The 14,717-nt window shown below is 36.0% G+C and overlaps 1 protein-coding gene across 1 annotated transcript in view; it reads right to left on the bottom strand.

Annotated features, from left to right (window-relative positions):
• Window positions 1-14,037, bottom strand: part of mettl4 (methyltransferase 4, N6-adenosine) — a 57,219-nt gene extending 43,182 nt beyond the window's left edge. The window contains exons 1-3 of the mRNA XM_028803765.2: window positions 13,664-14,037; window positions 6,900-6,965; window positions 5,737-6,106 (exon numbers count right to left, since the gene is read on the bottom strand). Of these exons, the coding sequence (XP_028659598.1) occupies window positions 5,737-6,106; window positions 6,900-6,965; window positions 13,664-13,918 (691 nt within the window). The 5' untranslated portion in view covers window positions 13,919-14,037. The remainder of the gene's footprint in view (window positions 1-5,736; window positions 6,107-6,899; window positions 6,966-13,663) is intronic.
• Between the last annotated feature and the right edge of the window lie 680 nt (window positions 14,038-14,717).

Genomic DNA, 14,717 nt, shown 5'->3' with positions numbered 1-14,717 from the left:
AAAATTTTTCAAATTTTTCCAAGCAGCTGTGACAGCTGTTATAGGATGTATAACCAATTACTGAATTTAAAGCTTCAGTTACTTTTCACAAAGAGATTATTAACTTTACTTTAAATAAACATATTTTATGAGAAAATAATTAAACAATATTGATTTAGTAGTCTTAATTACATATTAAACTTCAGACAAAGGGTTTTTTATATTACTTCTACATTAAATTTAAAAATTTCATAAACTTCTAACCATTTCTAAATATGTATACATATGCTGCAAATGTCTGTTATGCATTAAAACATCTCATGCTGACAGAATTGAATGCAGACATCTTCAAACATGTGCAGCATTGATTAATAGTAAAAGCCTTAAACAGAGTCTGTACTATATGTTCCCTACTTAACTGACCAATTCACAAAAAATATGCTCTTATTTTTAATGATATTGATGTTCAACATTCACCAATCTGGTCTATGATTACAGGTGCTGGTCATAAAATTAGAATATCATGACAAAGTTGATTTATTTCAGTAATTCCATTCAAAAAGTGAAACATGTATACAGTAATCCCTCCTCCATTGTGGGGGTTGCGTTCCAGAGCCACCCGCGAAATAAGAAACTCCGCGAAGTAGAAACCATATGTTTATATGGTTATTTTTATATTGTCATGCTTGGGTCACAGATTTGCGCAGAAACACAGGAGGTTGTAGAGAGACAGGAACGTTATTCAAACACTGCAAACAAACATTTGTCTCTTTTTCAAAAGTTTAAACTGTGCTCCATGACAAGACAGAGATGACAGTTCTGTCTCACAATTAAAAGAATGCAAACATATCTTCCTCTTCAAAGGAGTGCTCGTCAGGAGCACAGGCTGTCAGAAACAGAGAGGAAAGCAAACAAATCAATAGGACTGTTTGGCTTTTAAGTATGCGAAGCACCGCCGGTACAAAGCTGTTGAAGGCGGCAGCTCACACCCCCTCCATCAGGAGCAGAGAGAGAGAGAGAAAAACAAAACAGTGAAAAATCAATACGTGCCCTTTGAGCTTTTAAGTATGTGAAGCACCGTGCAGCATATCGCTTCACGAAGCAGCTGCACACAGAAGGTAGCAACATGAAAATAATCTTTCAGCATTTTTAGACGAGCGTCCGTATCGTCTAGGTGTGCGAACAGCCCCCCTGCTCACACCCCCTACGCCAGGATCAGAGAAAGTCAGCGCAAGAGAGAGAGAGAGAGAAAAGTAAGTTGGGTAGCTTCTCAGCCATCTGCCAATAGCGTCCCTTGTATGAAATCAACTGGGCAAACCAACTGAGGAAGCATGTACCAGAAATTAAAAGACCCATGTCCGCAGAAATCCGCGAACCAGCAAAAAATCCGTGATATATATTTAAATATGCTTACATATAAAATCCGCGATAGAGTGAAGCCGTGAAAGGCGAAGCGCGATATAGCGAGGGATCACTGTATTAGATTCATTCATTACACACAGACTGATGTATTTCAAATGTTTATTTCTTTTAATGTTGATGATTATAACTGACAACTAATGAAAGTCCCAAATTCAGTATCTCGGAAAATTAGAATATTGTGAAAAGGTTCAATATTGAAGACACCTGGTGCCACACTCTTATCAGCTAATTAACTCAAAACACCTGCAAAAGCCTTTAAATGGTCTCTCAGTCTAGTTCTGTAGGCTACACAATCATGGGGAAGACTGCTGACTTGACAGTTGTCCAAAAGACGACCATTGACACCTTGCACAAGGAGGGCAAGACACAAAAGGTCATTGCTAAAGAGGCTGGCTGTTCACAGAGCTCTGTGTCCAAGCACATTAATAGAGAGGCGAAGGGAAGGACAAGATGTGGTAGAAAAAAGTGTACAAGCAATAGGGATAACTGCACCCTGGAGAGGATTGTGAAACAAAACCCATTCAAAAATGTGGGGGAGATTCACAAAGAGTGGACTGCAGCTGGAGTCAGTGCTTCAAGAACCACCACGCACAGACGTATGCAAGACATGGGTTTCAGCTGTCGCATTCCTTGTGTCAAGCCAATCTTGAACAAGAGACAGCATCAGAAGCGTCTCGCCTTTGGACTGCTGCTGAGTGGTCCAAAGTTATGTTCTCTGATGAAAGTAAATTTTGCATTTCCTTTGGAAATCAAGGTCCCAGAGTCCAGAGGAAGAGAGGAGAGGCACAGAATCCACGTTGATTGAGGTCCAGTGTAAAGTTTCCACAGTCAGAGATGGTTTGGGGTGCCATGTCATCTGCTGGTGTTGGTCCATTGTGTTTTCTGAGGTCCAAGGTCAACGTGGCCATCTACCAGGAAGTTTTAGAGCACTTCATGCTTCTTGCTGCTGACAAACTTTATGGAGATGCAGATTTCATTTTCCAACAGGACCTGGCACCTGCACACAGTGCCAAAGCTACCAGTACCTGGTTTAAGGACCATGGTATCCCTGTTCTTGATTGGCCAGCAAACTCGCCTGACCTTAACCCCATAGAAAATCTATGGGGTATTGTGAAGAGGAAGATGCAATACGCCAGACCCAACAATTCAGAAGAGCTGAAGGCCACTATCAGAGCAACATGGGCTCTCATAACACCTGTGCAGTGCCACAGACTGATCGACTCCATGCCAGCCGCATTGCTGCAGTAATCCAGGCCAAAGGAGCCCCAACTAAATATTGAGTGCTGTACATGCTCATACTTTTCATGTTCATACCTTTCAGTTGGCCAACATTTCTAAAATTCCTTTTTTTGCATTGGTCTTAATTGATATTCTAATTTTCCGAGATACTGAATTTGGGACTTTCATTAGTTGTCAGTTATAATCATCAATATTAAAAGAAATAAACATTTGAAATACTTCAGTCTGTGTGTAATGAATGAATCTAATATACAAGTTTCACTTTTTGAATGGAATTACTGAAATAAATCAACTTTGTCATGATATTCTAATTTTATGACCAGCACCTGTATATGGTTTCATCTCACACTCAGTACATTCATTATGTATTTATAGGCGTTCAGTGTCCAATTAAATTTAAACGTACTAAAAATAATAAAGTATATACATAATATTGGAACAAAACATTTAAGGAATAATTTTGCTGAAGACTTCTTTTCATTCCATCCTGTGAGATGGTTTCAAACCATGTGATTTGTGAGAAACACTAAATTAACTCTAATATACTGTACAGCATTCAAGAAAAGGACAACTTGAACATATTTTGCATCACTGGACCTCTGTGTATATATTAAAATGGAAGGCAAGTCAGAAAGATAGGTAAGAACAAGTCACATATTGTGTAAAAATCTTCACTAATGTTAGCATATTTAGACATATTTAAGTAGTCCTCATTAAGTCTTACCAAGAAACAAGCGCAAGATTATTTAATAAACATTAATTAAAAGTGTAAACTGGCATTAAAGAAAAACTCAGGGATACTGAGGTATCTGTCTTCCAGAGGCAGTAGAGTTAAAAAAAATTGAAGACATCCTTTCTTATTATGCCAATGAATCCTTTCTTATTATGCCAGTGACGAACTTCAGAATATTTTTACAAATTATAACAGAGTACAATTTGAAAATGGACTAGTCAAATTCAGATTCACGGGACTTGTACATCACTAATATAGATGGATGGATTAAATGAACAAATTAACTGTATGTGTTCCCAGGAGAAAATTTGGCTTTTTACAGAAGCTCAATAAGTAGATAAAGGTTATTACAGTATATTATGACAAACAATAAACCTCCTCTTAAAAACACAGATTAACTAAAATGAAAGAACAATAACAAGAAAGAAAACCCCTGACTTGTCTTAAGTTAATAAGAGCAGTCACAGTCACAGTAAGGCATTATAAAGGTGTATTCAAATAGATATAAATAATGTGTTACTGTGTCAGACAGAGGATGTGCTGCATGTACTTGCTGCTTTGATTCCTTTACACAACAAGGTGTGACCCTAATCTTTTAAGACAAAACTAGAATCTGGACAACAAGGTGGCAAAGTGGTTAAATCTGCTACCTCAAAGCCAAAGTGTGGAGTCAGCACGTTTTCCACACTTGCTTTGGTTTTGTTCCAATATCTTACAAAAAATGTAATGTAATGTAATTTAACTACCAACTCTTAATTGCCTTGTACTGTATGTGTGAGTGTGTTTGTGAGCATGCAATGAGATGAAATGGTACTCAAAACACAATTAATTCCTGCATTGCACCTAGTGCTGATAAAACAGGCACTTGCTCCTTAACTGCAAGAGCAGATTATGGATTGATAAACTGGAATCATAGTTGAAGAATCAGAGCAGGAGATCTAGAACACAAGGGAAAACTGCAAGAATACAAAGAATGTAATAGCAAAATACATCTTAAAATGTAAACATATGTTTGTGACAATGGTATTTCTTGTATACAGAAGATGATTTATGAACCAGACGTAAAATTGCAGCTTGTTGTGTAGGGAAGTTGGCCCCTACTCTTTTTCCTTATAGAGTAGAATATCCCAATGATGAATGTAATGAGCTTCAATTTCATCACAGGTGCCAATTTAATTTACCAGTGTTAAAAATGCATTTTGAATCATTTGTAATATTACAAGTAAATATTACGGAATCATTTTTAAAGGAAAGTTTCTGGATTGCACCAGAATTATACCAAACCTGCAACTTAATTAGAATCTTTATAATGAAACGCTAACTAGTGTACAGTATCAGAACACTTAGAAGCGAATCAAACACATGGCTTACAAAATTGTATTTCATCAAAAATAGAAAAACAGTTCAAACATAAATTCCTATAAAGTAATGAAAATACAACTTTATTATCTCTCTCTGCTTGCAAGAAACACTTGAGTCCCTTTCTGGATTAAGTATGACACTCTATGACAAAAGATTGTTGGAGAATTTACTGCAGCTTTAGTAAATTTTAATGGGGGCAGCACCTTGCTTTACACATCTTTTCCTGCTGATATTTGTTAAGATTTCATTTCTCATAACTACAGAAGCTACCTAATCTTAGATTGATGAGAACATATGCTTTACTGTCAAGGTCTAAGCTGTAAAGCACCACCGCCTCCTCTGAAAATGATCCTAAATTCCTTATGGAGAAGATGAAAGAGTGCAATTTTTAAAGCAACTATAGCAAATGGCATCATGAGCTTGAATATTGTGCTTGGTCACTGTCAATAAGGAGTCCGCACATTTTCCCATGTCAGCAAAAGTTTTCCTCTGGGTAGTCCAATTTCAATCTACTTCCCCAAAGATAGGCAGTTCAGGTTAACTAGAAATTGTAAATTGGTCCCATCTGAGTGAGAGTACTATATGGGTGTGTGTGTGACTGGGCTCTGCAAATAACTGACACTCTGTCTGGGGGATGTTTCCTGCCTTATACCTCGGATTAATTGGGTTTGAAAATGTTATGTTATGGCAAACGAAGGAAATAAAAATGTTCTCAAGCTTTAATTAAAAGTCATGTTTTTGATAATTTACTTTTCCCTTTATTTAGGAGATTTTTATCTGTGAATATGATTCCTTAAATGTCTGTCCTGTATAATACTTCTTTAAGTAGCAATTCATTTTCCTATTATATCCCTGTTGTAAGTATTTTAAGATCACATTCTAATTCTAAAATGTATTTTTTTCCAGTCTCTTAACTGAAGGATGTTCAGAATGCACATAAAATAAAAAATATTTTATAACAAAAAAAGAAGGAACAGTTAATAAACCTTATATATACTCACATCTGAGAAGTGGCTGTATGCATGAGATATCAGATAGAAGAAAACTACTATGGGGGGGAATTAGGTATTTTTGTCCCATTAAAGTTACCAGTCTGGCACAATCCGTACTATTTCTCGTCACACTTGAAAACAGATCCAGATCATCCGCAGAGGTCATGTCCTCTTCTCTTATGATCTGTACAGCTTTTGGCTCACTGTCACTGTCTAATGGGAGCTGCCTGGCCATTTCACAGAGATCTGCCAGACGGCTGTCATCAGTTATTGGAGCAAGACGTGAGCTTTCTTTTCTTATTCCCGATCGATCAAGAAACCCAAGTGAAAGACCTTCTGCAGCCAAAGGTTTAGTGCCCTCTAAAATAATTTTCCTGATCTACAAATAGAAAGAGATACAGAGTATAACATTATTACAAAAGAAAAATAAGCAATCTCAGTATAATACGTATATGTTAAGTAATGAATGTGTCTCCTTTATTAAATAAAAACGTAGACTGACAAACTCATTTTGAATTATATTTATACTTTCAAAAAACAAAACTTTTTAAAATAATGCATTTTTTATTCAATACTGACTGCTAATAACATAGCATTCTGCCAAAAAATGTACTGTACAAGGCAATGAAGAATCCAGTCTTATAAATATTTCCACTTTTGCTAAAATTAAAAATAAAGTGACATAACTCAGCCTTCACAAATGTTAATTATATTTACAGTATATGACCCCTGTTTTAAAAGTGATTTTTATGTACAAAAGTTCACAGCCTTTTTTATTTGCAAAATCATACAAGAATAGCACTGCTAAAACATCACCTGTGAAGAATTTCTATAGCATTTCAATTGAGCTGAAACACCTTTATATTTTACATTCACTTTTCTCTCATCATTGCAACTAATGTATGCAGAGCAAGGAAAAGACTAAGAACCCAGTCACTTTCTTGTTAAGCAGCCATACAGATAAAAGAAAAAAATTAAGCAGAGTACATTTCAGTTTTCTGGTACCCTTAGGGCAGATTAAGAAGAAGCATACTGAAATTTCACTTTTTTCGACGGATTCTTCCCATACTTAAAAAAGTTTCTAAAAAAACACAAAGTCTTTTTTTTTTTCCATCTTCACACTTCATCGTGTGGGTACTTGAAACTTAACTGAGCTCGATGGGATCACTCACCTTTGTATGGTATTCATGAAAATCGATTTCTCCTTGGTTAAGCTCTCTAAGTTTGCGCTTACGTTTCTGAAAGACAGTGTAAAAAAGAGAGATTAAACAGACTTAAAATGAAATACATGCATTATAAACATAAAGATAATCAAATCTAAATTTTCAAAATTTCCATTTTTAAAAGAATACAACAATAGAAAGTCTTTACTGATCAACTAGATAATCAGATTTGTCATAGGCAATAAGGCAAAAAAACAGGTTACAGAAAACCAAAGTAGGAATACAACCAGGCAACATAATTTTTCTTTCCAATTATAGCAAATTAAAACTGGAACAGTTAAATATGTTATTTTAATAAATTATTACCTGCAAGCAAAGGTGTTGATTAACTCAATCTTGCAAGACCCATGCTTATTTTGCATATGTATAAAGTAAATCTATTTTAATTTCTTTAATAATAAAATATTACATCTGTGACACAGTTTTACAATTGTTAATTTGCTCCTGCCTTACACCTCCAGGAGAGTGGGTTTAAATCCCCTCCTGGGCACATTCTATATTGAGTTTACATGTTCTCTCTGTGTGCATATGGGTTTTTCCCTTGTACTCTGGAGTCTTCCCACATTCTAAACACATGCCAGTTAGGTTAAATGGCAATTCTTATTTGACCTTCTGTGCAGCAGTATGCACAGTCATGGAATGGCATCCCATCCAGCATAGGATTTACTTTGGTAAGCCATGTTGTTGACCTGGAATAAATGGACTCAATAAACTGACAGACAGATGAACTGATAAAACAATAGATTACATATAGCTGAATAAACAATGCTGTTTAACATAAGTGCATATCTGACAGTGAACCATAAAGTTACATTGTCCTTCTGTATGTTTTTTATTTGTTTGCAAACTCCCTTTATATTCATATTACTCTTATTACTTCTTATTACTTAATAAAAGCATTAAAATTACATTTACAATGAGCCTTTCTAAAACTCAAATATGCAGTATAGACAAAAAAGAACACACATACATACATAAGCAATAAACAAAACATTAAAAAAGCAAACCATACACAGGCTACAGGTGAGGTTTTTTAAGTGAATGATTTAAGTTTGCAAAGTCTTTGAAGATGAGCATTACACTAATTAGAGCCTTCTCAGTTTCTGCTCCATCACCCACAGCACACTTAATAGTCTTAGGGTCATCAAATAAGGGTCCAACTTTAAACATTAGCAGACAAGGAAAATGAACAGACTAAGTTTGTAACGATGTGAGTATACTGTTGTAGCAAAGTTTGAGCACTGCTGGTCAAACTGTATACAGGTAAAATTCCGTTACAACGAATATCTTTACAATGAAATTTTCATTACAACCAAGTATTTTTATGGTCCCGACAGTTTCCCCATATGACACGAGTCTATAGAAATCTCGTTACTACGAAATACATTCAGCAGATATTTTCATTACAACGAAGTGCCCAAAAGACCTTGAAATGCCTCAATGAATCATCCACAGAGCAGCTAGTTCTGTGGTCGCAGCTCAGTTGTGCACAATGATCCAAAAACAGAAACACTGTAATTTTTTTTTCTTTATTTGAACTTTCCTTGTAGTGTTTTTTTTTTTTTTTGCTGTTTTTGTTTCCTGTAGTTTTCAGTGATACTTTTTGCTTATTGCTCGTCAACATTTGAAAAACATCCATTAGAATTTAACTCATTGTCACCCTCCTATAGAAACGGCAGACACGAAAAAAACGATAACAGTTCATATTAGAAAAAAAAAACTTTACATTGTTGCAGCAAAAAAAAAAAAAAGATGGTGCCAGTGAATTCGGAATTTCGCCATCAACACTGTCAACTTTCTTCAAAGACAGAGCAAAAAAAGAAGCAAATCTCGGGTTGCAAATGTATGCGAACTGATGCATTTGAAGACGTCAAAAAAGCAGTTTTAATGTGGTTCAGTGATGCTCATTCAAGAAGCATTCCCAAAAGTGTTCAGAAACCTCACAATATGAAGAAGAAAAGGATGATTCGGCTTCTAATTGATAACTGTGCTGCCCACAACATTTTTCCACATTTAGATAATGTTCGCGTTGAATTCCTCCCACCCAATTGCACAGCAGTGCTTCAGCCATTGGATTTGGGTATCATTCGCACCCTGAAAGTGTATTATCGCAAGGAAAAGCTGAGAAAAATTCTCGTCAGCATAACTTGTAGACAGGAGAAGATTAAAATTAACACAAAAGAAGCTGTTGAAATGATTGCAAATGCCTGGACACAATCTCATTACTATGAAATTTTCTTTACAACGAAATATTTTTTAGGTCCCTGGCAGTTCGTTGTAATGGAATTTTACCTGTATTTTACTTTAATTGCTAAATGAAATGGTGTTAACACAACATCTGTAGGACACCAATAAAACTATGAGATATTTATGCATATGTAAATGCATAATAACTATCTATTTACCTAATTTAACGAATTGAAAAAATAATGGTTGCCATGTACAAATCTTAGTAACACTTCTTTGGGCAGAAACTTTAGCTTCTAAGTGTTGCCCGTAGCCAGTTGAGTCTTAGTATTGTTGCTTTAGAATTCCATTTTTTTCCCAGTCTTCTTTGCATACATTTTCTGCCTCAGAAATGCTAAAATCTTTTTGCATGCACTCTATGCTTAACATCTCACCACAAGTCTTTCAATACTACTTATGTCTGGGGACTGAGAAGGCCTTTTAAAACTCTTAACCTTTTGTTTCTGTTCAAAAACCCAGCATAGTACTAGCTATATGAAGATTGCTTGCTCTCCCATATTAATTTTGATTTCCTACACTGGAATACTCTGTTTTTGAAAAAGGATAAATGGATGGAAGGAACTATAACAACTGAAATGGAAGTGACAGAATAAAATTAAATTACATTAAACATCAGTGTTGGTTCCTGCCTAGTACTCAGTGCTGAAGGACAAGCCTTAGCTTCCCATAACCATGAACTAGATAACTGGGTCAGAAAATGGATGGATAAATGGATAGATAAACTGATTGATTTTAATTACTGCTGATGTATTTGAAGTTAGGCTGTATTATTTGTATTAAGCCAATATAAGATACTCAAATAACAGAATGCAAAATATACAGAGAAGAAGCGTAGGAGCAGATGTTGGTATGCATATGAGTGTGTCATACGATAAACTGGTGCCCCAACCAAGTTTGGTTTCTACACTGCACTTAATGCTAATGAACAAATTCTCTCAAGTACAACATTTTAAATAAGTAACAAATTTACATAAATATTTCACTGTTTTCAATAACAGATTCATATTTTCTTTGAGAAAAATATGTGTAAAAAATTTGTAACACATGATTAGGATACAAGCAACTGTTCTTGTTATTCTAACTTAAAAATAATATTCATGCTAACGTAAGGCTATGTGAAAATTAACAGACACTGATGAAAAAAAATGACTGAATTTATTTTAACTAAACTGGTTGTGGGAATAAGTGCAATGTTACAAAACAGCAAAAAAAATGTATGAGTCTTCTTTTTAATAATGTAAACAAGGGTGCCAGAGCCTATCCCAGCAGCATCATGAAAAAGGCCAAAAGTAATCTTAGACAGCAGCATTATTCATAAGGCAAGAGCCAGACATGGACAGGATGCCAGTCCACTACAGGGGAACACTATATGTTCACACACAACTAAACACTCACACACCACTGGTCAGTGTATAGCCTTAACCCTATGCATTTGTCTTTGAGATGTGTGAGTAAGCCACTAATGTTTCCTCACAGTCCTGAGAACCAGCTTCAATATTAAAAATAACTTTATATTATGAATCAATAGGTTGAATGTCGCAACTTCAAATTTAAAGAACTAAATTAAACAACTGGCAACATATAGGTGTCTTTTGAAATGTACTACCTCTCTGCTTGCCACCAGGTTAAATTTCTTTAAAATTGTGCTGACTATTTGCTTGCCACCCACCACACTTACAAAATTTTTTCATAATTACAGTCATTCTATTGAAGAATTGAAAAGTTGTTCATTCAGGTCATCCTGTTATGATTCTAAAGAACTACCTATAAAACCTGCCCCTTAAGTTAATCCATCCATCCATCCATTTTCCAACCCGCTGAATCCGAACACAGGGTCACGGGGGTCTGCTGGAGCCAATCCCAGCCAACACAGGGCACAAGGCAGGGAACCAATCCTGGGCAGGGTGCCAACCCACCGCAGGACACACACAAACACGCCCACATACCAAGCACACACTAGGGCCAATTTAGAATCGCCAGTCCACCTAACCTGCATGTCTTTGGACTGTGGGAGGAAACCGGAGCGCCCGGAAGAAACCCACGCAGACACAGGGAGAACATGCAAACTCCACGCAGGGAGGACCCGGGAAGCGAACCCAAGTCCCCAGATCTCCCAACTGCGAGGCAGCAGAGCTACCCACTGCGCCGCCCCTTAAGTTAATATCAAACAGAATTTTTTTTACAAAAGCCTACATAGCAGCATCTGAGAAAGTATAAAGGAAGACATATCCTGAACTTCTAAGAAAATTGAGCAACACCCAATCGCCTTTATGAGTCACAAATGTGTACACTAACGACCAACAAATCAAATGCTGCTGACGTCTATATAATGTCAGTGTTGATACAGGAAATGGACTTCATAATAAACTGCATACTTCTTAAACAGAAAAATAACTGTGCTTTTATTCATTTAAAAAATATCACCTTTGTTATGCAAGCTAAAATGTTCAGAGTTTTCAAATTTGCTCAGTCATGACTAAATGTATCACAAGCACATGCCCATCACCTCACCCTAAGACCACTTAAGAAGCTAAAATTCTTCTCTCATAAAAAAGCCTATCATCACTCTGCATCTTTCATTGAAAGTGAGAAACAAATACACACAAATTGCAGCTTTTTATTAATCATATCATATTTAATGAATATAATTCCACAGTGCAGTTTCCCACAACAATTTCTGTCAAAACATTACATATCAAAGTCACCAAAACTGGAGTACATAAATCTTAAATTGTTAATTTTATACCTGAATACTACCATTTTAAAAAGGAGAAATGATACAGAATGGGGCATAAAATATTTAAAAGCAATGTCTTGTTTCATTTTTCACACTCTGAGACTCTTCGTAAAATGTTTTTTTTTTTTTACTCCTGATTCTCCTCTACTTACCATTCCCAGAGAGAATGTTATAGGAAGGTGATAGTTGTGAAGCTACAGTACCATGCAAAGAGATGATATAGATATTAAGATGCCTTGAAATATCACAGCTTAAGCTGTTACCAGAGATTTGGTTGATAATTTGATAAGTTTTACCTTAGTATTATATACATAAATAATCCATTAATGATGTAAAATTGTACATCAGCAGAAACTCCAGGCATGTAACTCTCATACACTATGAGACCTTACTGTAGATAAAAAAATCTATACCTTTTAGGGTGAAGTATTTGACAAATATCAGTCAAATTTTATTGCAAAAAATATTCTAGACACAAAGTTACAATTCTGTTACAACTAATAATTTTAGCATTTTTCCTTGAGATATGTCTAGATTATTTCCTATTTTTAACATTGTCAGTTAAGAATCACAACTACAGAATATTGCCTTTATTTGTTTTACATCATTTTACTGAATGAACGAGCACACTTAATATTGTGGACTTAGTAAAGGACTGTGTCAACATGTATACGCAAAACAGAAAAAGAAAAGGTTATTCCTGTGCTGAAAAACAAAAAGGTTAGAGACACAAAGCTTTGTAAAAGTAGCCTTCATCAGGGTGTATTATATTGCAAGACACTACGGTAAATGACACTGAAGGCTAAAGTTGAGCAGCTACTTCTGTATCATAAGACAAATTACTAGTTCTGAAGCTCTACCCTGTGGATAATTGCGGCTGCAAGTCTTTGTTCCAACCAACTTCTGCTTTAACTGGACTCCTGCCCTCATTAAGCAAGCTGTTATTTATAACTTTTACATTTTAAGAAAATCTGTCAGTCCAGAAATTACAAACCAGGTTTACTATTTTTTAAAACTTTAATGCAATAAGTGTGTGTGTGATATATACTAAAGTAAATTGGACTTCTTGTTCTTGCATTTATAGATGTTGCTTATTTTCAGATTTTCTGCCAATTTATATCTTTTCTTACCAATTGGCACATAAGGGAACATGGCACTTAAATATGTGCTACCCTTTAGAATTCGGTGTCATTTGGACCTGTGGCTGCACTGCTCGTTTTTGTCAATATCTTGATACAATTATGGCTGTTAACGCCACAGAAAAAAAGTAAAAAAGAAAGCGGTTAAAGGTGAAAGGAGGTTAAAGGCCAAAATACAAATGTCTTCTACAGAATAAATGAAGAAGAATAGGTCCGCTAATTAAACAATTTAGATTGTGAAATGATTGTGATAAAACCCTTAAGTCAGTGGGTTACTCCAGCACTGAACTTGAGAACCGTCAGTATAAATCAATCAATCAATCTTCTCTACTTGGGAATGCTAAATAGTCGAAGCAAATGCACCGAAGGCGCACCGAGTGTCATACTCGTGACGATCATCAGACGTCACTGTCCAAGTCACCGCCCCCTCCCTCACTGCTGCAGCATTGCCCCCGAGTGCATGCAAATGCAGATACAGACCTGCAAAAGTTCGTGTGTCGGCTCACTTTAACGATCTTATTATTGTATGGAATTTAGAAGCGCCCATGGCTTCCGGAAACCCTCGTATTTGTTCTGTGTGATTTATTTACCTTTTTAACTTCGTGATTATTCCTGGTTGTCTTCCCTGACTTTTCTCTAGATGTTGTGTCTTCTTGTTCGGTTCTGTTTACACATGCGATTGCGTCCGAAGCACTGGAGCTCTCCGCAATATGAGGAGCATAAGTATCAAAATACTCCGGCTTGAAGGCGTATTTTAATCCGAAGGGTGCTACTTTTAATGTCCTGCTGGCATGGGACAGCTCATCTAGGAGCCATCCTTTTGGATCTTTGTAAACTATTGACATGGCGCGTTATTACAGTACCATTCAAAACGCACTCATAGTGAATGAATCGTACTATTTCTTAGACTCGCCATGCGAGAAAGACCTTCCGGCTGCCATCTTGATAAAAAGGCGCATGCGCCAAGCATCCTTTTTATGAAACGCCGAAACTGAAGTACTGTACCTTAACATTTTACTCTCTTAAAACATTTATGCCACTGAGTTTCTTCTGGATATTTTTGAAAATTAACAAAAAAAAGTGCCAGAGCAAAGAACTATCAGTATGCACGGCTCTACCTGTTTCTAGTCTCATACCTTAAGCAAACGTTTGTGGGGTTAGGCTGCCATCTGGTGCAGTGTTTGTTAAACAGATTGGTTCGCGTTTGCAGAAGACTTCCAAGACTTCTGCTCTGTAATTCAGACATATATGCTGTATTAACATCTATTTATTTTTAAATCTACAAAGAGTTATTTTGCATGAGCACCCTGCTTTATTTTCATTTTGTGTATACTGGTTTGTCGAATTCACATTAATTATACATTACCTCGTAAGAATTAAGATTTTTACTATTATTATTTTGTCATTTTCCTAGCATTTTTTATTAATATGTCAAACCTCAAAAGGCTCAGATCAATTTTAGTACCAAGCTTGACAGAGTCAGGTCTTTATCGCCACCTCACTTCTTATGCCATTTGCTTCCTTTGTGATCAATTGGAAGATACCAGGATCTCCCAAGAAGGTTTTGTTGTTAAAAGTTTTGTGGTAGTGCAACTAGTGGGCTCCAATCTCAAGAAACTGCTGCTTTGTTTAGGGAGTTTTTAC

Source organism: Erpetoichthys calabaricus, chromosome 6, assembly GCF_900747795.2.
Source record: "Erpetoichthys calabaricus chromosome 6, fErpCal1.3, whole genome shotgun sequence".
NCBI classification, from domain to species: domain Eukaryota; kingdom Metazoa; phylum Chordata; class Cladistia; order Polypteriformes; family Polypteridae; genus Erpetoichthys; species Erpetoichthys calabaricus.
This window is presented reverse-complemented; position numbering and strand designations above follow the sequence as displayed.